This window comes from Phyllopteryx taeniolatus, chromosome 1 (assembly GCF_024500385.1).
Source record: "Phyllopteryx taeniolatus isolate TA_2022b chromosome 1, UOR_Ptae_1.2, whole genome shotgun sequence".
In the NCBI taxonomy this organism is placed as follows: Eukaryota; Metazoa; Chordata; class Actinopteri; order Syngnathiformes; family Syngnathidae; genus Phyllopteryx; species Phyllopteryx taeniolatus.
In genome coordinates this window covers 39,306,658-39,333,207 of record NC_084502.1, presented here as the reverse complement: position 1 = coordinate 39,333,207, position 26,550 = coordinate 39,306,658, and the positions used below count along the sequence as shown (strand labels likewise).

Sequence of the window (26,550 nt, the reverse complement as noted above, 5' to 3'; positions counted from 1 at the left end):
ACTTTCAGTAGCCATTTTTTGGAGAGAGAAAAAAAAACAGATCTGGGGCCTCACTTTTAATCTCACATGATTCCTGTCATTATTTAGTGAATGTGAGGGAATATGTTAATGTTTTTAAATGTAAAATATCTTCTTACTGACAGCCTCTCACCCAATGAGGGCAAGTAGTACAGAAAATGGTAGTACAGAAAATGGAAGGATGTGCAAATATTTTGTGAATAATACGCTGTTAAATGTTGTCCTATGGTGTGTGTGGTAAAAGGGGCACCACAGTGGTGAATTTGGTTAGCAAATTTTTTTCACACAGTGGTTTCAGGTTCGACTCTCAGCCCTTTTTGTGTCGAGTTTGCACGTTCTGAGTTTATTCCAGTACTCCAGCTTCCTCTCACATTCCAAAACATGCATGTGGGTTTAACTGAAGTCTTCAACTGTTGGCTTTATTAGTTCTTAATGAATGTTTTTTTTCCAAGCCCTGAAAATGTATGTCACCAGTCATGAAAAAAACAAACAGAGCTCTCTTTGGGATTAGAGTCTTTTCTGTTTTCCCGATCTCCACCTTAAAGTCTAATGACTCCACTTGGCATAATCTCTACCGACCCCCGGCCAACTGCGGGGTTCTACCTGCCCCTTCATCTTTTTCATCTCAACCCACAAACAAACCGAATAAGCATGCACAGGCAGAGAGTGCAAGTACATGTACTAGACAAGCACCAAACAATGGCTCATGTGCTGCATTGTTGACTTTTTATAGGTCCTTATTTGGGGGGGTTTGTTTGGTCACAGTTCTGCTTTATCCCTGAACAAACAGCAAAACAGTTCACTTTTTTTTTTTGTCTATGGGAGAAACCAGAGGATGGTGAAAGTAATGAAGGATCACAGTGCAATAAAGACCTAGTTCACTATGAAAACTGAACCGCACAGTTTTCCCAGTGAACTAGTAACACAAAATCTCGCTGAAATGTGTGCTGTGTTTCCTCAAATAGTTGCCCCTACTCGAATAGAGATCGTGTCTCAATTTATCGCTGGGTGCCTGCCCCTTCAGCAAACAAAAATAACAAGCAAGGCCATGAGTTAGCCGCCACATTTTCATAAGACTGTGTGTTTCAGTATGCTACACGCTGATTTGGTTAGCACGGACAGCATGAACTCTCCAGTGAAAACAACAAGGAACTAAACAACAACATGCATCTGTAACTCTCCCTTGTAACTCACTGCATTTGTAAAAAAAAACAAAAAAACAGGACTTTATTCTTTCGACAAAACCCAGCCACAAGAACTGTGTTTAAAAGAAACATCACTTCATTATTAAAACATACAAAAAACAATATACATGAGTAGCACTCGCTTGCCAGCATTATTGTAATTATTATTGATATGAACAAAGGACACAACAATAGAAACTGCTCATTTGAGCCAATGCCACATTCCATTCCCATTGTAACGCAAAAATAACGGTATTTCTCCGCCCATCCATACACAAGCATTTGTACTAATACAGGACTCGCTTAATTACACTCAACAGAAATATAAATGCAACGCTTTTGTTTTGCCTGTCATTTTTCATGAGCTGATCTTCAAGATCTGAGACTTTTTTTTCCATGTACACAAAAGGCCTATTTCTCCACAATATTGTTAACTTATCTGTCTAAATATGTTTAGTGAGCACTTCTTCTTTGCCGAAATAATTACTCCACCTCACAGGTGCACGGCATACCAAGATGGTGATTAGACAGCATGATTATTGCACAGGTGTGCCTTTGGTTGTCCACAATAAAAGACCCCTGTGCTGTTTTACGGTAATGGAGGGGAGGTGGGGTTCCAGTTTAGATGGCTTCCCTTAAATAGACACGCACCACTAATCACAGTTTGAGAAAATACAGTGTGTATGTACTGAAGTATTTTTGCTGCGGCCATATTTGACAGATTATTTTCTTAAAGCTGCTAACGACCCTCTGTTGGCAGGCTTCTTGCCAATATAAAATAATTCGGATAAAATTTTGTTCTGTAGGGGTATGAGTCATGTGAGGTGCGTGAGAAGAGAGAGACTTTTTCGTCCACTTGGGCATAGAACCCAAACAGTCATGTCAGCATTTTATTTGTTTTGCTCAACAAAACATGTTGGCTGGTTAAAGCTCTCTGTTTGATTTTGTCTCCTGGAGTATTCACTTTCTATATTTCCTTTCCAAACCCCTGATGTGAGTTTTGTTCCAGCTCAAACAACCACCGTTTGGCTAAATATACAATGTGATATTGATACGCTGATGGATTTAAGCAGCTTTGGATCCAGGGATTGCATGTCTGCTCACCGCGTTGTCCCAGACTGAAATATCTTCACATCTATCACCAGCATGATGATTTGCACAGGCCCATTTATCATGGTTCCCAGGGAATTCATTCTTATGAGAAAAATTTGAAGTTTGGTTTTTGCTACGTGTCCATATTTGGTTTAATGGTATGCTTTTGAAGATAACTCCAACGCTCACCAAGGCCTTTTTTTCTCTGTGGCTATTGAGCAGTAAAGCTGACAGTAGACCTTCAGAAAAGCAAATTTAAATGGCAAATGATTGCAAGCATTTATTATGAACAACTATTAGAGCTTGAGTAAACCAACTAATACAAAACAGTAATAAAATCATGTTCTCATGACTTTCGGCTTGTCTCATCAACGAATGCTGCGACAAGTCACTTCCATGATTTATTTGGCACAGTTTTTACCCTTTACAGTTTTTTGTCCTTCCTTGACACAACCCTTCCATTTATCCGGACTTGGAAGTGGGGGAACTGGCCGGGAATGGAACCTGCGCTGTCTGAATGAAACAAAGCGACATGAATCACAACACTACCAATGGAATAGAACCATATAATAATGTAAATAATAAAAATATTTTTTATGACCCTAATGAGGATAAGTGGTAAGGAAAATGGATGAATTTTCTTTGATTATTATTGTGAAATTGAAGCTATGCATCCAACCTTATATAAGCTTTATATACACACACAATCGCTACCAATTATGAAAAAGTACCCTAAAACATCAGGCCTAAGGACTTCAGTGCAGAAAGATGAGAGTGCTTTACATTGTTACACTGGCTAATGGAGTCTTTGTGATGGAAGAACATGTTCCATTCTGTCGTGTTTGACGTGTCCACTCATGAATGAAACATTTGACCATGAAAGCAATTTGACCATCTTTTGAATAGCGTGAAACTATTAGCAAGGAGGTGAGTGCGCAAGGACACATTAATATCTAAAGCAAAGAGGTATTTGTGACATGAATCATTTAAAGTCTCAGAGACATGAAAATGACCTTATCGTCGGGTTGATTTTTGTTAAATGTTATTTCCATTAAAGTACACAGCTGTGGGGCAGCAAGTCGGTCTTGTGGTTGGCACGTCTGACTCATAGTTCTGAGGTTAGAGGTTTTAATCTCCACTTGAGCCTACCTATGTGGTCGTTTGTATGCTCTGTTTGTTCATGGTTTTCTTCGGGCCATCCTGCTTCCTGCCACATTCCTACTACATGCATGTTCAAAGACTCAACATTTCCCTGAGGTGTGTTTTTCCCATAGGTTTCCCACATATGTGTGTGAATGATTGGCTGTATGTGCTCTGTGATTAACTGTTGACCAGTCCAGGGTGTACCAGCTGGGATAGGCTCTAGTTCACCCATGATCCTAATGAGGACAAGTGCTATACAAAATGGATGGAGGGATAGAAACATATGACAGAAGTTGTTCATATCTATGAAGATATTCATAGATACCAGTAAGGATGAATATTTGCAACGAGCGGCTCATTAACAAAACATGGGCAGGGGAAGCTCTGAAGTAGAACGCAATCTTTTCCAGGATTCTGGTCAATCTCTGATTAGTTCAGATTTTCCATAAGATACAATGATGGAGATAGCAAATACAACAACCTCAGGCTTATTCAATAGGGGAAAATGTTGAATTGTTTGATCAGCCAACTGCCTGGCTTTAGAGGTTCCATTGTACCATTATGATTTGTTACAACAACTGGAGCATCTTGGACCTTGCAAAGTTAGTCCACTGTGATATTTCAAACACACAAAAACATCTTGTAAAAGTTAAAGGAGAAGAATTGATTGAAGGGCCGGTTGCCTCCGATTGGACTTTTTAATCAGCGCTAACTCAGCTCTTCTTGAAGGAGGGATCCTCCTTAAATACATGCATTTAAATCTCTGAAAGTTTAAAGAAGATTAGTTGAGAATTACAACAAGAAACTTCAACAAAATTTGGAATACAAACAAGTGCAGAGACTCTGTGATACTGATCGGATGATGGATTTAAGTCGCTTTGTAACTGAGATCGCATGTCTGACTCTTGTTCTGCTCATCACGGTCATCCAGACTGAAGTATTGCAACATTAATGTAATGGTTTCCAATGAATCCACTCCCCCAACCAAAAAAAATATACATACACGAGGTTGGGTTTCATTTCCAGTCTGTGTTTATTGGTATGTGTTTGAAGATTGTTACCAAGGCTGATTTTTGTTTCATGCTGTATGGATCCACTCAAAAAATGAATGGGTTCTATATAACAATTGATAACTGAAGCTGGCCTCGCCAGGCTTAGCAGTCCAGGGCCAAATGCTTTACAGTCCCAACAACAATTATTGGCATCATATATTAACATCAATCAGTGCAGTGAAGCTACTGTAAACATTTGCATGGGGCACTTAAGCTTTGATTTATTTCATTTCACAGCGAGAAAATGTTTCAGCTATATTCTTGTTGCATAGAACCAGGCCTTGAGCTGCTACCACAAGTAAAAATAAACAGCAAAAAAGACCTACTTCATCCACCCACTCAATCATGTGCACTCAGATGGTGCACAAACGCGCATATTTTGGCTAAACACCCCCCCCCCCCCCCCCCCCCCCCCCCCCCACACACACACACACACACACACACCCCCCGGGAACACATTCTCCTCTGATATGACATCAGGCAGCAGAAGGCAGGCTCCCTCCCGGGTTGAGTCGGTGTGAAATTAAATAGTAAATCATCTCTCAGCAAAAGACATAAGAGTTATAGGTGAGTCAAGGGCAACAGTTCTGGACTCTTTAATAGGAGATGAAGATGACTTTATGAAGGAGATAAATAACAGCTTAACCAACAGCCTCTGTGTGGTTCCCCTTTGTGACTGGCCTCAGTGACCTCAAGGATCAGCAGAATGAAGGGGAGCCAAGAATCTATATTCCTCAGAAGACATGAAAAAATAATGTGCAGTGAAATGGAGGAGTGATATTCAGAAATGGACCTGCTGGGAGGTGGGGACCTGCTGGGAGGTGGGTACCAGTGACGAACTGTGGGGGGGAATGTGGCATCCAGAGTGGCAGTAAATAAATGTCTTAAAAATGGTGTTAAACTGCAGTTTGGGTCTATATTGTTGTGAACAGCACATTACGTAAAAGCCGTGTGTGTGTGTGTGTGGGGGGGGGTTCTGTTTTATATTTCAGTACAGGCTTATCATAAATTGTATGTCAGTGTCGCATTCATCAATAACTGGCTTTGACTGCTACTGTTAAATGATCACTAACGTCAAACTAAAGGCAATGGGAGCGACAGGGCATGGTCAGAAACAAAGTAAGTTACTGTAAGTCATTTACGTTCTAAGCTGATATTTTTTTTTTGTCTATGTACAAGCCAGTGTGCCATCAACATGAATTTGATATTATTTTAAGGTCTTCTACCTTTTGTGGCTTTAATGTGCTCAGATTTTGTGGGTGTCTCCAAGTGGTAGAATATCAGGAAAAGCAAAACGGAAGCACGCATGTACCATTATAATCTGGTCCTATTTACGTTGCCATTTAAGGTAGCGGGTCTGAGTCCGAGTTTTCTCATGCCAGTATAATGCTTCCTGTCATGCTGAGTCTTTATATGCTGGTAATAGCCCTTAACTGCCTACACACAGACATGGAGATCTTTTTAAATTATGTCACCTGCAGTACAAAGAAAAAGCAGTGTCCCTGTATGGTTCAAGACATTACAGAGTACGAAAATGAAAGCTGCTAAGATAAGCACCAGGTAAAATGTTGCCCATATATTATAACTTGTCCTTTAACATTGAGTCTATCAGGTCAATTCCGTTAAGCTTTTTACATTTTTATCTGCTCTTCATTTCTGGGGGGAAAAATATCGTTTCCTCTTTACACCTTGTAAAAGTTGTATAGCCCACATTGTTCATAAAAGCAGAATGATGCATGGCTCCTTGCACCGTACCCGACATTATGGCCCATGAGTGACAATGTTATGGTTCATTGAGGCTTCATTTTGTAAGTTGATTTCAACTTGTTGATGTACATGGTTTATTGCTTCTTGTCTTTAAAGATAATTCTGTGTAAAGAAAGTGACTTCTGCCAGCTTCAATACACTCCAATGTGTCTCAATCAAGCCTTTTGGTGACAATGTAGCCGTATGGAGGGTGTAGACCAGCAATCTGCATCTCGTGCTCATGATCCAGCGCCTTTTTGATGGGGCAAAAACACATTTCCGTGACTACTCAGCAGGACACACAAGCATGGCTGCACAAACACGCACACCTCTTTGCTCTTCCAAGGTTCATTTGTCAAGATGACAGCTGGACTCTCACTGAGGTGGAGTTTGCCAAGCAGAATCCTATGCAAACCTGCTTGAGTGCTGGCCAGGACATCCCTCAGAAACATTTTTGACTCACCAAGAGGCTGTGCTGCAGGGAGAGTGTGTGTGTACAGTAAGTGTGTGTGTGTGTGTGCGCGCGCGTGTGTGTGCGTCTGTGTGTGTGTTTGCGTACGTGCATATACTACACACGAATTAGAAGGCTGGCCTTTGGTGTGAGCATGTGTCCATGTGTTAATGAGAGATAGCAATGGCGTGCCGCATCGGTTTAGTTTGGCAGCGATCAGCCATGTTTTGTCGGGGTTCTGGTCAACATCAAGCGCACCCACTGCTCTACCATAATACCTTTGCCCCATTCCCACTCTCTCTTCACACTTATGCCCTTGGATGTCCATTTACTTTGTGATGCCCATGAGTTGGGTTGGTTGCCCAAATTAGTTTTTATCGCCATTTGATCTGCCCAGCTCTGCAGTCAAACCAACACTTGCTGCACTTTGAAGGTTTCCAAAGGAAGGAGTTCACGTAATAAAGAGAAGGCTTCCTCGTGAAGCCCACCCCTGCCTGTACTCTGAGCTGTGTCACAAACTGTGAATGCTGAGACAGTTGATGAACATTTGGATCATTTCACCTGGAAAATCTCAAATGTCAGGAATGCTGTCGCTCCGATTAAAACTAAGACAATCTTGAGGCCACCTAGAACACCGTGGAGGAGCACAATGATGGCAAAGACCTCTAAATCAAAGTGAAGGAAGGCACAACATAAGTGGAGAAAAACTAAACTCCAAATTGACTATGACCTCTACAGACAAAGTCTTTGTAATTTTAACCAAGAGTTAGTCAGGGCTAAACAGCAACACTTTTCTGAAATCATCAGTAAGAACTTCAACAATACTCGCACTCTGTTTGCTGTGGTTGACAAGCGCACAACCCCCCCCCCCCCCCCCCCCCCCTCCTTATTTTAGTGAAAAAATACAAACCATCAGGTTAAATATCACCACAAATGAGCAAAATGATAAAATTATACTACATCTGAAGCCACCCAGGAAAAACTCTATTACCATATCAGAATTTGATACAGTTGACCAAAAAACTGCAGAGAAAACAGTACAGCAGCTGAAACCATCAACGAGCTATCTTGACTCAATACCATCTGACTTTTTCAAAGCTATTGCGAAGTCTGTGCTAGCTGGTCTGCAGCAAATAATCAATTGCTCACTTCAGTCAGGTGAGTTTCCTAAAGCTCTTAAAGTAGCTGCCATCTTCTAAAAAATAGAACGCTGGACGCTTCCATATTAGCAAGCTATAGACCCCATCTCAAATCTCATCATCTCAAAGCGTGGGACTAAACACGCTCAAGACTGTCGAGATGATCGTGGACTTCAGGAGGCATCCTTCGCCACAGCTGCCCCTCATGTTGTCCAGCTGCCTTGTGTCAACCGTCGAGACCTTCAATTTCCTGGGAATTACTGTCTCTCAGGACCTGAAGTGGGCGACCAATATCAACTCAGTCCTCAAAAAGGCCCAGCAGAGGATGTACTTCCTGCAGCTTCTGAGAAAGCACGGCCTGCCACAGGAGCTGCTGAGACAGTTCTACACAGCGGTCATCGAATCAGTCCTGTGTTCTTCCATCACAGTCTGGTTTGGTGCTGCTACAAAAAAGGACAAACTCCGACTGCAACGGACAATCAAAACTGCTGAAAAGATTGTCGGTACCCCGCTACCCACCCTTGAGGACTTGCACGCTGCCAGAACTAAGACAAGAGCGTGCAAAATCCTCTCTGACCCTCCACATCCCAGTCACCAGCTCTTCTGGCGCTTTCCCTCAGGTAGGCGCTACCGATCAATGCAAACTAGAACTAGCAGACATTCCAACAGCTTCTTCCCTCTTGCAATCAACTTCTTAAACACCTAACATACAATTCCATTACAACATGCTGGCAATTTTTTGACTTGAGTTTGTTGTCACATTTCTGTGGGGCCAATTATACATTACTCGTGCACTCACTGTAGTAGTCTCGCCACGCTGCACTATTTGCATATCTGTTGTTGACCAATACTGGCCACTCATGCCAGAGTACCATCTGCTCCATTTGCACACTGATTGAGGAGTATCTGCAACATTTGCACAATCAACATTGTCCCAGATTATCGCACTACTCACTTGAAGTCTCGGCGCCCTTTGCACAATGGTCATTGCACCGGACTATTGCAATATTAGTCTTTCGAACTGCTCTTAGTGCTAGAGGACTCTGCATCTTTTTGCACAATTGTCAAAAAAAATAAAAAAATAATAAAAAATTTACCGGCATTACCAGATAACTAGCAATCCTTTATTGCTCAGTGACTGTTTTTTGTCAATGTATTCATGTCTCAAAAGTGTTCTCTGTCATTTGACTGTCTGTTGTCGTACAAGAGCGGCTCCAACTACCGGAGACAAATTCCTTGTGTGTTTTTTGGACATACTTGGCAAAAAAAAGATGATTCTGATTCTAATTCTGATCTCAAATCTTCCTTTCAGAGCCAAGATTGTTGAGAAGGTTATTTTTAATCAACTCAACAATTATTTAAATTTAAATGGACTTTTTGACAAATTTCAATAAGTTTTTCGAACTCATCACAGTACAGAATTTGTTCTTATCAAAGTGCTAAATGATATAAGGTTGACTATTGACTCGGGGAAGGGGTCAATTCTGGTCTTGCTGGATCTCAGTGCGGCTTTTGATACGGTAGATCATAATATACTGCTAAACAGGTTGGAAATGTAGGTAGGACTAAATGGAACAGTCCTTAAATGGTTCAGGTTCTACCTGGAGGAGAGTAGTTATTTTGGAATCATTGAATTGTTCAAGCTCATCGAATGGCAATGAGCTATCGGGTACCTCAAGGGTCAGTTCTTGGACCCCTCCTATTCAGCCTGTATATGCTACCCTTGGGTCAAATTCTTCAGAACTTTAATTTTGACTATCATAGCTATGGAGATGACACACAGTTATATCTAGCAGTGTCTCCAGATGACTACTGTTCAATTGAGATGTGTCACTGTCTAAAACATAAAATAACTGGATGAGCCAAAATTGTCTTCAATTAAACCACAACAAAACTGAGATAATTGTTTTTCGCAATAAAGAAAAGAGGATTGCTGTTTGTAAATACCTGGATTCAATCTCTTTATAAACCAAAGACTAAGTCTGAAACCTTGGTGTACTAATATATTCCGACCTGACTTTCAACATTCATATCAAATCAATTACTAAAACTGCCGCCTACCATCTGAAGAACATATCCAGAGTGAAGGCTTGCATGTGCCAAGCAGACCAGGAGAAGCTCATCCATGCTTTTAGCTCAAGTAGACTGGACTATTGTAATGGTCTTCTGACAGGACTCCCCAAAAAGAGAATTAAACAGCTGCAGTTCATTCAGAATGCTGCAGCTCGGGTTCTGACCAGAACAAAGAGATCAGAGCATATTAATACAATTCTAAAGTCTTTACACTGGTCCTGAATACATGAAAGAAAGTGTGAATGTTTTAAAAACGCTTATTTCCTCCCTTGCTTTTTAGAGCATTTCCACTTTTAAATGGTATTTCTTGCACTGTTCGCTGTTTTCATTGTACTTTTATTTTATTTTTTTCCCTCTTTGTTTTAAATGTTTATAAGCTGTTTTTTCTTTCTTTGTTTTTAAATGCTTTTAATCATGTAAAGCACATTGAGTTACTTTGTGTATGAAATGCACTATATAAATTTGCTTTGCTTTGCTTTGCTCAAGGCGCTTATACGCTGCACTTGACAGCCAATGAACAACGACAGCAAGCCAGAAGCGTCTGCAGTATCTGGCACTGGTTGGTAAGCTACCAAATCGGAAGTAGCGTGGTGCCTTTTCCTAATGATTTGAAAGAGAAATTGTTACAGCGAAAAGCCCTGACTTTTCTTATAATGAGGAGGAGGATAGGAAGACACGTGAAAAATGTGTTGCTATGCTATATTTTATTGTAAGATAAAAATGTTTATATAAAAAAAATACACGTTTCTACCACTTTCAACCAATCTGGTACATTCAAAGAAGTTGAGAGCTTCGACCATCGCCGTGCTTTATCCACTACGTCACAGTACGCCATTTGTCTTGTGCCCCAGAGCTCGGGACATGGAGACAGACACTGCATTAATAACTGTTTCATCCATTTTCTCCATGCTGATTTCAATGTACAATTCTGCCAAACTCTCTTGCTCTTGTCACTGTGAAATCTCTCCATTACCATCTCTCCTATTGGATGAGCCGAGATGCCGTCACAGTGCCCTGTCTGAATTAAACGTTTTTCGATTTGTGTGCCCACCTCGTTTGCCACCAGCTACTGCGGCACAGTGCTGCAGTGTTGCCCAGTTGCAGCACATACCCAATGAATGGGTTGGTCCACGGCATACTGCGAGAGGCTGGTGCAATGTGAAAAGGCCTTTAATCTGCTGACCTTTTCCTTCCTGTTTCCCCTCTAGCCAACATTTCTGCACCACCCTATGGTGTGTGTGTGTGTGTGTGTTTATAAAAGGTACACAGTGCATGTGAATGTGCATGTGGCTTTGATAGTAGCTTCCATCTACCCTTGAAGTCCCTGACGCTCTTTACTCTAATTACCCAGATTGGGTTTGCTGGGAAGGAAGCTTGAGTACCAGGGGGTCCTTGCTTCTGTCCTTGGGCAAGCCTCTGGGAGCAACTTGGGAAGTTATTCATATATCCATCACATTCCCCATTTCACAATTTAATCAATCCCCTAATGAAAAAGTGGCACAGACAGAGAATAGAAAGCCCTCACACACAAGCCCTGAAAAGACACAGCAAAAGGGTGGAGCCACTCTTTGTCTGCCACTACAAATTATTACTTATTTTCCTTTTCTGTGCCTGGGAGAAAGGAGAGTCATTGCATTGTTACCTCCAGGGAGAATAGCACCTCTAATTTGCCATAAGCCTACGCTATTAAATGCAGCAATAACAGGAAAAGTCATCGACTGCTTCTCCCTGTTATTCAGACTAATGCGAAGGATGGTCTTTTAATGTAGTCACATGCATCACCTCAAGCTATTATTTGGGTGACACAAAGGCACATTGAGCGCACTCTCTTATCCAACCGACTCGATAAATCGGAAAACATCATTTCTATTCTCTTTTTTGTTGCTGCCTTAAATGTAAAAACGCATTGTTCTGAATAAGGCAAAGCACTAAGATAATTAAAGTCCTTGTCTGCAGTCACCATTTGTTAATGGTTGTGTTCACTAAAGCACTAAAGTAGAAATGTAATGGCAAGGACGTTGAATTTGGATTTTTGTGTGTTTTCAGCAAATGCAGCAACAATCTTGCCATTAAGAATAGAAGTTAATGAGTAAACAATGTGAATTGAAAATCTGCTATTATTTGGTGGGACTGTCAAACAAATGCTGGCCTGCATTTTATTTTCAAGTGGTCATCTAAACAAAAAGGACAACCACTGCTCTATAGGGTACATCAGTAATCAGTGGAGATTGTTCCTTATGTCCTAGAAATAACATAATATAATCAATTAACCACTGTGAAATTATAGTAAAATAAAGCCTTCTTAGTATATAAAATTTGCCATTTTTTTTAACTATGATGGGTCAGGGATTTTTATTGGACCGCATCACAGAGGGTAAGGCGGTGTCTGCCTGCAAAGTTCATACAGGTGCAATGATATAAACATCATGTATTGTCTTTATATATGGCCATAGTCTCTCATTCGTGTGTACATCTTTTTTTAAGCGCCTGGTTTGCACACCTTCAGAGGTCTACCATCATTGAAGTTTGAGGCTGGCTGGAGCGTGGAGTTTTCCTGGGACATGCCATAGAATTCAATTATTCATTCATCTTGAGTACCAACATTAATGACAACACAACAAGTAGATCAAAGCAACCTGTTTTGATATAAGATTTGTCCTACTAAAAATCTGCAACCTTTCTTTACACGCTGCTTTGTCAACATGTTCAATGGCTGGATCTCTTACAATAATGAGTACGCTATACTGTATATAATGTGAGCATATGTGCACCATATACGCTGTCACATTTGTATTTGCATTGTTGGGCAAAGGGTTCCATAATTGCAAGCTGAAGGAGAAACGGGAACTGTCCCGCCGTGTTTTGTTTTCCATCTGAAGAAATTGGGTGGGATGGTTGTGTTTTGAGTCGATTTTCTCACTTTGAGGTTTTTAAGTTGTGTTGTCTTTGGTGCGACTTGAAACAAATTCGACATACCAGCTCGTAGGTGTTCGCGGGATGGCCCCGTTCATCTGGCTTGAATCCAAAATGTTCCCATATTGTCGCGGTGGCGTTAGGGTTTGGAACTAATTCCATTTATGCCTCAACTTTCTGTAACTGTGCAGCTACCGGCTCACTGTCAGAAAATTTAGCTTTGTGTACGCGAGCGCCCACATTTCAAATGCATGCACACACACACACACACACACACAGACATGCAGACGGCCAATCAGACGCAGAGTCCCCCCCCCCCTTCACTATCTCTGATTGGTTTAGAGACCACGATGAGTTTCATGTGTGTGCTTTCTAGTAGCGGAAATTATTTTTTCTTCCTCAAATGACTGGGCACCTGTACGGACCCTCTGTTGTTGTTTTTTTTGCCCCACCATTTAGAAGTTAGGGCGCATATGCAACTAAATTAGTCGGACTCTAGAGTCCTGCCTTGTCAAACAAAAAATAATAATAATATGCTAGATTTCCAGCACCTTGATGGAGTACAAAGCCATAGCTCTGCGTCCTTAGATGCAGATTGATTGTACTTTACTTTATTGATTGTACTGCTCATTTTTGTGCATCTCAGATGCGGGACGCACATCAAACGAGATCCCTGGTACTGTACCGAAAAAATCTGTATCTGAATACAATCCGAATTTTTACTAGCTTCATGGGAGCCACCCAAAATAGGTCCGTGACCCACCAGATGAGAATCACTGGTTTAACCATATGCTTTTAAGCATCTATGTAATAATGTGAAATATAATAGCCTCAAATAACTGCGAGGAGCATGTGTATTACCAACCCCAAACAGGACCGCTTCAAAACAAGAGTAAAATCAAAGGGACAAGAAAACCCCCAATGGAATTTATGAGTGCTATCACGTTCTATCTGTGAAGGATTTATTCGGCACTGTCAAGGCTAACGGACTGAAGTAATTTCATTTTTCATGCATGCTGTCTGTCCTTACAGAGACCTGAAGCAAAGCAAGTGAAAGTGATGAGACAGCACAGTATAGGGGAGATATCAGACGAAATGGGCGGAGGATCGCTGAGCCAGAGCAAAGAGTTGAATTGGAGAGTGGGGAGAATAGTGTCGAGACAAAGCAAGAGCAGGAGAAACAGGGGTTGAGTCAGAAGCATATAAACATATGGAAGTGTAATTATTGCTTTTATCTTCAAATGAGACCCACGAAGTAGCTGGAGCTGGCACTCTGGCATGCCCTTTGTTTACAATGAAGTGAATTACCCTTGTGGATGAATTAAGTGTCTGTCTCACTATCAATCTACCTACAGTGATTGAGGAAGGTCCACATTTCAGGGTTCAACTGCTACAGCACTAGCTTGTTATTTGTTCATTACCAAGCCTGGCAGTCATTCTTATATAGTTAAGCAGATTTCCTCAGAAGAAAACAGCCCATACATACATACATGCACCATTAGCACCGCCAGGATGTTGTGACAGCTCCTGATAGTGTTCTTCCGGTTGGCACCGATGCTTCACCTTTATTTAATCAGAGACACAACTCGTGTTCCTGTCGAGGCTGAGGATGAGAAGGTGATAGGCAGTGTCTGTGATGGTGACAGGTATTTTTTTGCAAGTGTGTAGAGGCTGGATAACACCTGGCTCGTATGGTACGTCGTTCCCATGGCCTTATTAGTTGCTCTGGCTCCTTTTGGGCAGCAGCACACCATTCCTGCTGTTTCAGACGACAGGCTAAAATGCTTCCTCAAATGATGAAAGACAAGTCAACTTCAACCTCTTCACTAAAGTAGTTATCGATTTGGAAGAAAGGTGACCAGTCTTCTACTTAGCTCGCTGCACTTGTCTATGTGTAACAATCCTCCAAATTTTAATGAATATGACTGTTTCTGTTTGATATTCTATACTATATTCTATACTAGCATGCTGTATCACCATGCGGTACTTTACATGTTACACTTACATTCTCACACGGGAATTTTTATGCTAACACTTGCCCTCAGTGTTCACAAGTTGTATCAACAAGTTCACACGTTAGAAACATGATAACTGCTACAGATATGCCCACAGCAAATATTTATTTGTTCGCACCTCGTAATAACCTTTGTATTTACTACTGTCAGTATGTTTACATACTGTTAGCTTGTCCACACTCATTATGCATTGCAGGTTAGATACCGTATGTTCACACCCGTTACTAACATTTACAAATATATCAGCATCACGATTAATATATTTTCCTGTTCACAAATGCTGTCAACATGTCCACCCAGTAGTGATGTTCACACATGGTATTTACATTACATTTAAAAGAAGGGTTGGCTCAGAATGTCTTGGAGGTGAAAAGAGTATCAGATCGAGTGATGAGGTTGAAACTTGAAATTGAGGGTTTTATGTATAATGTGATTAGTGCATATGTCCCACAGGTAGGATGTGACCTAGAGGTGAAAGAGAAATTCTGGAAGGAGCTAGACGAAGTAGTTCTGAGCATCCCAGACAGAGAGAGAGTCGTGATTGGTGCAGATTGTAATGGACATGTTGGTGAAGGAAATATGGGTGATGAAAAAGTGATGGGTAAGTACGGCATCCAGGAAAGGAACTTGGAGGGACAGATGGTGGTAGACTTTGCAAAAAGGATGCAAATGGCTGTAGTGAACAATTTTTCCAGAAGAGGCAGGAACATAGGGTGACCTACAAGAGCGGAGGTAGAAGCACGCAGGTGGATTACATCTTGTGCCGACGATGTAATCTGAAGGAGGTTACCGACTGTAAGGTAGTGGTAGGGGAGAGCCTGGCTAGACAGCATAGAATGGTGGTGTGTAAGATGACTCTGATGGTGGGGAGGAAGATTAGGACGACAAAGGCAGAGCAGAGAACCATGTGGTGGAAGCTCAGACAGGACGAGTGTTGTGCAGGTTTTCGGGAAGAGGTGAGACCAGGAGGTCCTTGGTGGACAGGAGGAGCTTCCAGAAGACTGGACCACTACAGCCAAGGTGATCAGAGAGGCAGACAGGAGAGTACTTGGTGTATCTTCTGGCAGGAAAGGAGAGAAGGAGACTTGGTGGTGGAACCTCATAGTATAGGAAATCATACAAGGAAAAAGGTTAGCTAAGAAGTGGGACACTAAGAGAACCAAGGAGAGGGGAAAGGAATACATTGAGATGCGACGTGATGACATGTATGCCAGGTTGGACACTAAAGAAGGAGGAAATGATCTATACAAGTAGGCCAGACAAAGGGATAGAGATGGGAAGGATGTGCAGCAGGTTAGGGTGATTAAGGGTAGAGATGGAAATATGTTGACTGGTGCCACTAGTGTGCTAGATAGATGGAAAGAATACATTGAGGAGTTGATGAATGAGGAAAATGAGAGAAGGGAGAGTAGAAGAGGCAAGTGTGGTGGACCAGGAAGTGGCAATGATTAGTAAAGAGGAAGTTAGAAAGGCATTAAAGAGGATGAAAAATGGAAAGGCAGTTGGTCCTGATGACATTCCTGTGGAGGTATGGACGCATCAAGAAGAGGTGGCTGTGGGGTTTTTGACCAGCTTGTTCAGTAGAATTCTAGCGCATGAGAGGATGCCTGAGGAATGGAGGGAAAGTGTGCTGGTGCCCATTTTTAAGAACAAGGGTGATGTGCAGTGCTGTGAGAACTATTGAGGAATAAAGTTGATGAGCCACACAATGATGTTATGGGAAAGAGTAGTGCAGGCTAGACTCAGGACAGAAGTGAGTATTTGCGAGCAACAGTATGGTTTCATGCCTAGAAAGAGTACCACAGATGCATTATTTGCCTTGAGGATGTTGATGGAAAAGTACAGAGAAGGTCAGAAGAAGCTACATTGTGTCCTTGTAGATCTAGAGAAAGCCTATGACAGAGTACCCAGAGAGGAACTGTGGCACTGCATGCAGAAGTCTGGAGTGGCAGAGAAGTATGTTAGAATAATACAGGACATGTACGAGGGCACCAGAACAGTGGTGAGGTATGCTGTAGGTGTGACAGACGAATTTAAGGTGGAGGTGGGACATAAGGGATCAGCCCTGAGCCCCTTCCTGTTTGCAGTGGTGATGGATAGGCTGACAGATGAGGTTAGACTGGAATCCCCGTGGACCATGATGTTTGCAGATGACATTGTGATCTGCAGTGATAGCAGGGAGCAGGTGGAGGAACAGTTAGAAAGATGGAGGCAATCACTGGAAAGCAGAGGAATGAAGATTAGCTGAAGTAAGACAGAATATATGTGCATGAATGAGAGGGGTGGTGGGGGAAGAGTGAGGCTACAGGGAGAAGAAGATAGTGAGGGTAGAGGACTTTAAATACTTGGGGTCAACCGTCCAGAGCAATGGTGAGTGTGGTCAGGAAGTGAAGAAACGGGTCCAAGCTGGTTGGAACGGGTGGAGGAAGGTGTCATTTGTGTTATGTGACAGAAGAGTCTCTGCTCGGATGAAGGGCAGAGTTTATAAAACAGTGGTGAGGCCAGCCATGATGTACGGATTAGAGACAGTGGCACGGAAGAGACAACAGGAAGCAGAGCTGGAGGTGGCGGAAATGAAGATGTTGAGGTTCGCTCTCGGAGTGACCAGGTCGGATAAAATTAGAAATGAGCTCATCAGAGGGACAGCCAAGGTTCGATGTTTTGGAGACAAAGTTAAAGAGAGCAAACTTCGATGGTTTGGCCAGATGAGAGAGAGTGAGTATATTGGTAGAAGGATGATGAGGATAGAACTGCCAGGCAAGAGAGCTAGAGGAAGACCAAAGAGAAGGTTGATGGATGTCGTGAGGGAAGACATGAGGGCAGTTGGTGTTCGAGAGGAGGTTGCAGGAGATAGGCTTACATGGAAAAGGATGACACGCTGTGACGACGCTTAAAGGAACAAGCCGAAAGGAAAATAAGATGTTTGGGTTAAGTTTGGTTTAAATGGTGGCATTAGGTCAAGGTAGTGCTTGAGTCAATGTTAGGCATGCAGTTGGGAAGAAATGGTTCGTGTGGTCGGCTACAGAGAATACATTTTATTAATGGCATGCCACCATGAGAACTAACAGGTTGTTTGTGTGTGCTGACAGAATATGCCCACATACAGGGCAAAGTGTATGATTGAGCCATATTGGCTAATGTTCGGTGGCTGTCATGTTCAGAATAGTTAATGGACAAAGATGGGATGTGTTGGTGGTTTAGACTCTATTTGGGTGTTCCATTGAAAAGCCCTCTAACTAGGTTCCAATTACTCAGCCCTTATGCTCTATTTACAGGCCTGGCCTGACCCAGCACTCAGTGTAATTATTAGCTACAGTACCTATCTGGTAGGAATGACTCAACCAAAATGGATCATTATTTATTACTTAAACCACATCCTGCCTCCAATCTCTCACAGTATTTAAAGAATGTCCATGAGTACCATAGTAAGGCTATATGAGTTAACATTTACTGCAGCTTTTTTTTTCAACATTAGTTTAGTATGTATGAGTATGCTTGCCGCTTCTCTCATTATACAACTATTTCTTGCTTTTCATCTGTTTTTCATTTCCTTGATTAATTATGTTTTTTTTTCTCACAACCTGTTTACATTCCCAGCATGGTACCAGATAGTCTTCGACAATGAAAGTAAACAGTAAATATATGTTGATTTCTTCTCTTTGTCCTCAAAGTAATGAATTCATTTCTTTTCTTTATTTAAATTTTGAGGCACTGCAAACAGAATGCTCCCTGCGGCACCACTAATGGAGTCCTTGAGCCTGCGATAACTTGAAATGCCAGTTGGTGATAAATGTGTGTGCACGGCAACATAACAGTCCGTGCCCTCTGTGTCCTTTTTCTGCGTGCGCTTCCTGTGAATAATATGCAATATCAGGTTGCCAAGATCACAGTGCAAGGCCAGAATTATTCAACTTAGAGGCAGTAAATCACAAGCTTGTCATTGAATAATAAATATCTCCTAATATTTCGCATACAGCACCCAAAAAAGTGGTAACTGGTTGTATCGTTATTTTCTCTATAAATGTTATTAATTGTCTACTATTCTGTTTGCTTGTGGTTCCACAGATTCGCTCAGACCAGGATCAGGACATTTCCATCCGATACAGCATCACCGGGGTGGGAGCAGATCAGCCACCTAATGAGGTATTCAACATTGACCCTGTGCTTGGAAAAATGTTTGTCACCAAACCTCTGGATCGAGAACATCGGTCGTCCTACCATGTGAGTCAACTTGAACACACACACATACACGCACACACACACACTTGAACATTTGAACCTATGGCTACGTTCACAGTGCAGGGCATGATGCCCAATTTGGATTTTTTGGTAAAATCCAATATTTATAAGTCGTTGTTCACATTACAAAAACAAATCTACTGTGGATGGAACGCATCCGTGACAAAACAGGACATCACATTGCGCATTCGCACAACCACGAGATACCGCGTTGACGACAGTAATTTTGGCCCCTCATGTAGGTCCCTTCATGACACATTTGTGGCAATTTCAAGGATTTTGTGCAACCGGAGCCACTATTTTCTTATATTTATCAGTTCTAAAGCATCGACTTTTCGCCACTGTCTGTTTTCTGCTCCTTCGTACGCCATTGCCGTTTAGTGGCGTGTCTGTTTTGTCGAACAACTGTGACGTTTGTCGCCTTTTGACGACATATGCGTTGGATGCCCACCCTGTGAGCATTCATACCGCACCTGCGTTGGATACATATCAAATTTATATCCACATATGAAAGAGGTCTGGGTCGGATATGAAAATGTTTTTTATTGTACTGTTCACATTGACATGAACATATCAGATACATGTCACATTGGGCAAAAAAGTCAGAATTGACCTGTAGTGTGAGCATAGCCTTTGATACCCTTACACAAAATTGCATCACAGTAATATGCATGATGACAATCTGACAAAATATAGAAATATAATATGTAAATATATGTCAAGATATGATCCCAGCTACATGTGCTGTCATAGAAGAGTAATCAGTAAAAGTCCAATGTTGACCACAGCTGCCTTTTTACTGCATGTGCCTGGTCTGAAAATTAACATTCTTACCTTCTACTCAAGCTCATATCGTTATTCATATATACTGTATTTCTATCTATGTCCATCTTGCTCACCCTTGTACTTGTATCTGTGTCTGTGTGTCACTAACCATATATTTAAACCATATATGTAAATAGAATCTAAATTATAGACTCGTTAACCAAGCAGCCCTGACCTATTTAATTAGAGATAAGCAGCCTTATTCCCAAAAGAAGTTCTAATCAATAAGTTAAGTAAATTTGCTGAGGCAGATTCACAAACAGCTGCTTAGTTCAACTCGCTGTTGGTAGTTGGGAAAATGGTTGTGAAAATCTGATTGCATGGTAAAACACTATAAACGTCTGTGTGTATTTCTCTTGTCTTGTGTTGATGTCTTACACTAGTTGCTGTAAGATCTACAGGAAACAAAATTACACATCTTAAACATGATCAAACACTAAACTGACAGATTAGTTTAATTAAATTTGATAAACTAAATTCCACTTTAAATACAACAAAGCGATTTTCATGTGTATTTATTTAAAATCATTTTAAAAGAATGGAATAAGATAAAGTTTTAAGAAAACCCTCAAAGATTTTGTAGTTATCGCTGTCACAATGTCATCTTCAAATACAGACCACTGGCCTATCTCCTTCTTCTCCTCATGTGTTTCACAATATTAACTATAATGTTAATCAAGAATTAAATTTTTCCTTCTTTAAACATGGCTGTAATCTCCAACTCCCACTGCTATTGAATTAAGAGTGCGCACACATGTGGGATGGATGGTAGGAGGAGGGTGGGCAGAGATAAAGGACCTGGGTCTCAGCTGCCTAGATGGGATGGCCGTGCACGGATATTGGGTGCAGGACAGATCAGACAATGTAGTGAAGAAAGTAAAGTTAAATTAACCTTGAGGAGACCTGGAGACGCAATTTCAGTGAAGGTGAAGAACAGAAGCAAGTGGTGAAGAGAGGATCGGCTCTAGTGGAGAGGATCGTCACCTCTCATAGTAAAAGAACCCTGCAAAGGATGCTGCTTATTCTATATCCTGCTACAATGAGCCTGCAGGCGATTTCACTTATCTGACTCTCATGTCCTCGTAGTAGCCAAAAAGCGTATTCCCCATCAGCCAAGCTCAGATGAAAGAGTACCTCAATTCTCCATACATGACAGAGCAATTAAATGTGATTTCACCGATTTAGCCCTTCTCCCCCAAGCCTTCACCACTGTTGTAGCTGTCATTCCCCTACTTTTACCTCCATTTTGATAAATATACCTTTATTCAAGTAGGGAGGGCCCTCACACGCTGCACTGGCTGCTTGCTCAGTACTGATTTCTGGCATTTTTAAAGAATAGATAAGCCACTGTTTTGTTCGGCAGTATAGAAGAAAAAGAAAAAAATCCCATCATATGATATAAATTCAACATTGTTTCCAGCAGACATAAATATCACTGAATAAGTCATGCTTGGAACAACGAACAGGAAAGGTGAAGTGAGTAAGACTAGCTTTAGAAAGAACCAAAGGGTCTTCAGTCCAATAAGTAGACCTTCACCTATCGCAAGGAGGAGGGCAAAAATCCTCCAATCCCAATGTTCCCCTGATTATTCAGTTATCTTCTCATATTGTTATCCTCAACATTCATCTTTTTGACTCTACTTCATAGAAAGCGAAACTGTCAAAAAAGCATATCATGTTTTGATTACTGGCAAAATCCAATTCCTTTGATCCGAGCACAGCTGAGGGGAATTTGTGATGAGCCAACTGTGTTTGTTATTCCGAGATGCAAGCAGGAAGAGCGCTGTTAGTCCTTAAGTGTGATCCTGACTCAGACTTACAGTTGCCCTGTGAGACGGACACAGCTTCCAATAGAAGAAAGTGTCTCTTGTTATACTTTCTACTGAGATAACGACTTAGATATAAAGTCAGTAGACAACACATTATCATATATATCCCAGCAAAGCAACGATCCACAATGTTTCCTGTGACCTCACATTGTCATTAACTTTTTTTTTTGTCACTTTTTAAGTGTTGAATGTTTATTTTTTTTGTCCTAACATTAACTCACAATAAATGAACAAATTCTAATAATACAGTATATACAGTCGCTAACTTTTGTTAGGGTGTTGAGCCCGTCGCAGCATTAGTCAAACCATAAAATGTCTTTTGTGTGTAAGAAATAATAGAAGTCCAAGTGCAGGGTCATGAATTGGAAAAACTATGCTCAATGTTTGTAATACATCTTTTTCTTATCTCTTTACGAACGTTTTGTGTAATGTGCTTTGTTACTTACACAACCACAAATATTTGCCTGAAATAACCTAACTACCATTAGAAAGCTAGCATTAGAATGTCAATGCACTCTCCACAGTGTAAGACACGATGTGTTCTTCTTTTATTTTCTGCTCAGCTAAAAACCTATTGCAAGTGGGACAGGATAAATTGGAAGAAAATACTGTATAGGTTCATCTGTTAGAGAACTAAGTCAAATAACGATGATGTATTTTAGTTTTTGAAACTTGCATTTAATTTGTACTATTTTATACTGCATTTACCAAAAAACAGTAATACAGTATTCCATCAATGTTAGCAAGTACATCTGCCATATTCTGTCAGTCAACAAACTACTACTAAGGACAACTAACAAAAAAGATTACTGCTCAAACACACTGTATTGTTTTATTTTCAGGAATCCACTGACGTTATATATATATATATATATATATATATCATACATAATAGTTATACGCACTACATGATAAAAGTGTTGTTCATTTGAGTAATATTATTCAATTCCATACATGTCTGGATCGTGTTGGACAGCATTCCATGACACACACAGGCAACCTTTGTTCATTGTACAGTACACATACTGTAACTCATCAACTCAAACCTGTAAAACTGGCACAAACAGCTCCTGCACCAACAATCATGGGTCATGATCCAACCTTTGTCTTCTAGCTCCGAGCACATGCTGTGGACATGAACGGAAACAAAGTGGAGAACCCCATTGATCTGTATATCTTTGTTATCGACATGAACGACAACAGACCGGAGTTCAAGAACCAAGTCTACAATGGTTCCGTGGATGAAGGTTCAAAACCAGGTACCAGTATGGCATCAAACAGGTTAAATGGTGACTCTAGGAGAATCAGTAAAATATCCATACTGAAGAATGTTTGATGCAGATGATTTCTCAGTTTCTTTAAAACACAGATCTCAAACTCAAGGCCTGGGGGCCAGATCCGGCCCGCGACATAATTTTATCTGGCGGGTCCAAATCGTGTCAAGTTCCATGATTCTTGCTAAAATCTGTACCAAAATTTCAGATTGTCATCCATCCATTTTCTGTACCGCTTATCCTCACTAGGGTCGCAGGCGTGCTGGAGCCTATCCCAGCTATCTTCGGGTGAGAGGCGGGGTACACCCTGAACTGGTCGCCAACCAATCGCAGGGCACATATAAACAAACAACCATTCGCACTCACATTCACACCTATAGGCAACTTAGAGTCTTCAATTAACCTACCATGCATGTTTTTGGGATGTGGGAGAAAACCAGAGTACCCAGAGAAACCCCACGCAGGCACAGGGAGAACAGGCAAACTCCAGACAGGCGGGGCTGGGATTTGAAATGTGAGGCAGATGTGCTAACCAGTCATCCACTGTACTGCCTCTGTAAATACAGAATCTGATATTTCCTCGTGAAATGATTGTGGGTTTCTGTAACCCAGCACATTTTTAGTTAACAGCCAAACAAAAACTGCTCTCTCTTTTGGGGATTTCAGTTTTCTCCTCTTTCCATTATCAGCAGTCAATTGGTGTGTTTTTATGATTATTGATATAGTTTAATCACTAACATATGGGCACTCAGCAGCATGGTAGTGAATGTGGATATCATGTCGGCCTCACAGTCAGTGGTCCTGGGTTTTAATCTCAGATTAGACCTTTCTGTGTGGATTTTCCAAGTTCTCCCCATGCTTGAGGGTTTTTTCCTGATTGCATTATGGTATGACTTCCTCCCACATTCCAAAAACATGAATGCACTGAAGACTCTTAAGTTGTTGGTCTGTATGTGCCCTGTGATTGGCTGTCCAGGATGTACCCCACCTTTCCCTCAAAGTCAGCTGGAAAGGCGCCAGCTCACCCGTGACCCTAATGAGGACAAGTAGTATACAAAAATAGATGCATGGACATTGTGCTATGGAGCCAGGCTTTACTGCTCTCTTCCTCTCTCTCTCATGGTTTCATCCCCGCCGTGCTGCTGATAGTTCTATGTGGCGTTTGTGCCATTCAGCTAACCAATAATCATAAAACAGTGAGTTTTTGAATTTTTTGTGCTCCAATGGTTTCAGTGGAAGGCCAATTACAGACTTGAATTAGTTTGCAAATTAAAGAGTCATTACAGGGACTTAATCCTGTCAGGCACGGCTTAGGAAGCCCGTACAAAGGGCTTGCGTTAAACCCCTTAAGAGTGTGGCTTAATGTAATTACCTCGGCGATGTGTGACACATTCTTCATCTCCTTTTCTATCGCTTTATCTCCACAAGAAAAGCATAGGGTGAAGGACTGATTGTCCCTCCACTTCAAACTGAGCAGGGGTCTGTCCTGTTTTTTTTTCCGACTCCCTCACTCAGTTCTTACTTCTTGCTGAGAGGCCCTCACTCTCCCTTGCCCCGTCATTTACAAATTGTTGCTTTGAAATGTAATGAAGTTTGAAATAGGAGCTGTGATTGCAATTATCCTTGGACAGGGGCCGTCACTACTGTTATATCACTATCACCGCCAATTAGAACCGAGTATGGAAGAAGGAGGGAGAGATGGAGATTGGGTGATGGGGAGTAATCCTCAACAGTTACAGTATGTGGTAGTTGTAGAGAAAGGTAAATAAACTGGGATTTTTTTTTTCTCACTCAACGGGTTTGACTAAGTTTAGGTAAAACTGTGCATTCATTAGAAAATATTTAAGATGAGATTTAATATCATTTATACATGGTATATTAACTGTACTGACCTAGAAACAGTTACAGCTAGGACTGGGCATTGTTAAGAACCTCATGATTCGATTTGGTGTTGATTCTTTAGGTTGTGATGCGATTCAATATTGATTCTTTAGGGTTGCAATTTTATTTGATATTGATTTAAATGTTTCAATATCGATTCAGTAAGAAGTAAAAATACACATGTAATTATTAAATTTGGACAGTTTTGAAATACCATAATTTCTCATGCATAATGTGCATTTTCTTCCCAAAAATATTGTCAAAAGTCAAATTTGTCAAAATTCAAAAGTGCGGATTATACATGTATGCCGCCATCTAGAGGTTATGAAAAAGCTGTACACTTTCATTCCAATATGCCACCACCACCTAGAGGTTATGAGAAAGGTGTAGCCTTCACTTTCATTCCAATATGACAGTGGTACATATGACTGCATATAGGTACAGTTGTGCTCATAAGTTTACATACCCTGGCAGTATTTGTGAAATATATATATATATATTTTTTTTTAAATACGACTGAGGACTGAACAACAACCATCATTAATTTCTTTATGGTTATGTTTTGATTAATGATAATGCTTTTCTAAAATGCCTGACAGTTTAATTTGAATCCCATTAAAATAAAGTTAAATGTGTTTAACCTGGCCCTTCATGTTTTCTTTAAAGAATTGTACACCTCTTACCAATTCTGCGTGGGTAATCAAACATATGAGCACAACTGTGTTTTCTCATTTACTAAATAAAAGTAGGGCTATGAATTTCAAAATAAGAGCAAGTAAATAAAAAAAAGTATTACGTGTTCAAATAAAGTGCTTAACTTCAGAATAATTCTTTGAAAAAAACCTAAAAAAATACAGATAATACTTCATGATTTGATCATATGTGTAGAAGCAAAATCATGCATTGTAAAAATGCATTATACATAAGTAGAAGGGTTTTCCATAATTTTGAGGTTAACCTTGGGGGTGCGTATTATACATCGTGGCGCATTATATGTATATATGTGTATATATATATATATATATATATATATATGTATATATATATTTTATTTTATTTTATTTTGTTTTTTTGACGTGGTGTAAAATTATGTTTGTTATGTCACATCACATTTTTTAAGCAATAAAACATCTGAAAATTAAAATGTGCACATAACTTATTTGTATATACGGAGTACAAAAGTAAAACATATGGCAGTTGTGTACAAACACTGAAAAGGTAAAGTGCATCTAAACTTCAATTGTTTATTTCCTCTTAGAAATTTGAATAAAAATGCACAATAATAACTTATTTGTTCATATGGAGTACAAAAGTTAAACATGAGGACAAGCTCTGTGTTAAAAAAGGAACGTGCACTTATGCTTAATATGTCTTCACTTATTATGGTTAATATTATTGTTTGCGGGTGGCAACTGATTAGCACGTCTGCCTCACAGTTCTGAGGACTGGGTACAAATCCTGGCCACGCCTGTGTGGAGTTTGCATGTTCTCCCTGTGCCTGCCTGGGTTTTCTCTGGGTACTCCGCTTTCCCCCCACATCCCAAAAAACATGCACGGTAGGTTGATTGAAGACTCTAAATTGTCCATAGAAGTGCATGTGAGTGTGAATGTTTGTTTGTTTACATGTGCCCTGCGATTGGCTGTTGACCAGCTCAGGGTGTACCCCACCTCTCGCC

At 40.8% G+C, this 26,550-nt stretch overlaps 1 protein-coding gene across 3 annotated transcripts in view; it reads left to right on the top strand.

The window, feature by feature from the left end:
* The window catches only part of LOC133487774 (cadherin-4-like), a 342,915-nt gene that overhangs the window by 248,322 nt on the left and 68,043 nt on the right, over window positions 1-26,550 (top strand). For all 3 annotated transcript variants that reach the window (XM_061794893.1, XM_061794884.1, XM_061794902.1), the window contains 2 exons: window positions 18,892-19,047; window positions 22,834-22,978. In XM_061794893.1, the coding sequence (XP_061650877.1) occupies window positions 18,892-19,047; window positions 22,834-22,978 (301 nt within the window). The remainder of the gene's footprint in view (window positions 1-18,891; window positions 19,048-22,833; window positions 22,979-26,550) is intronic.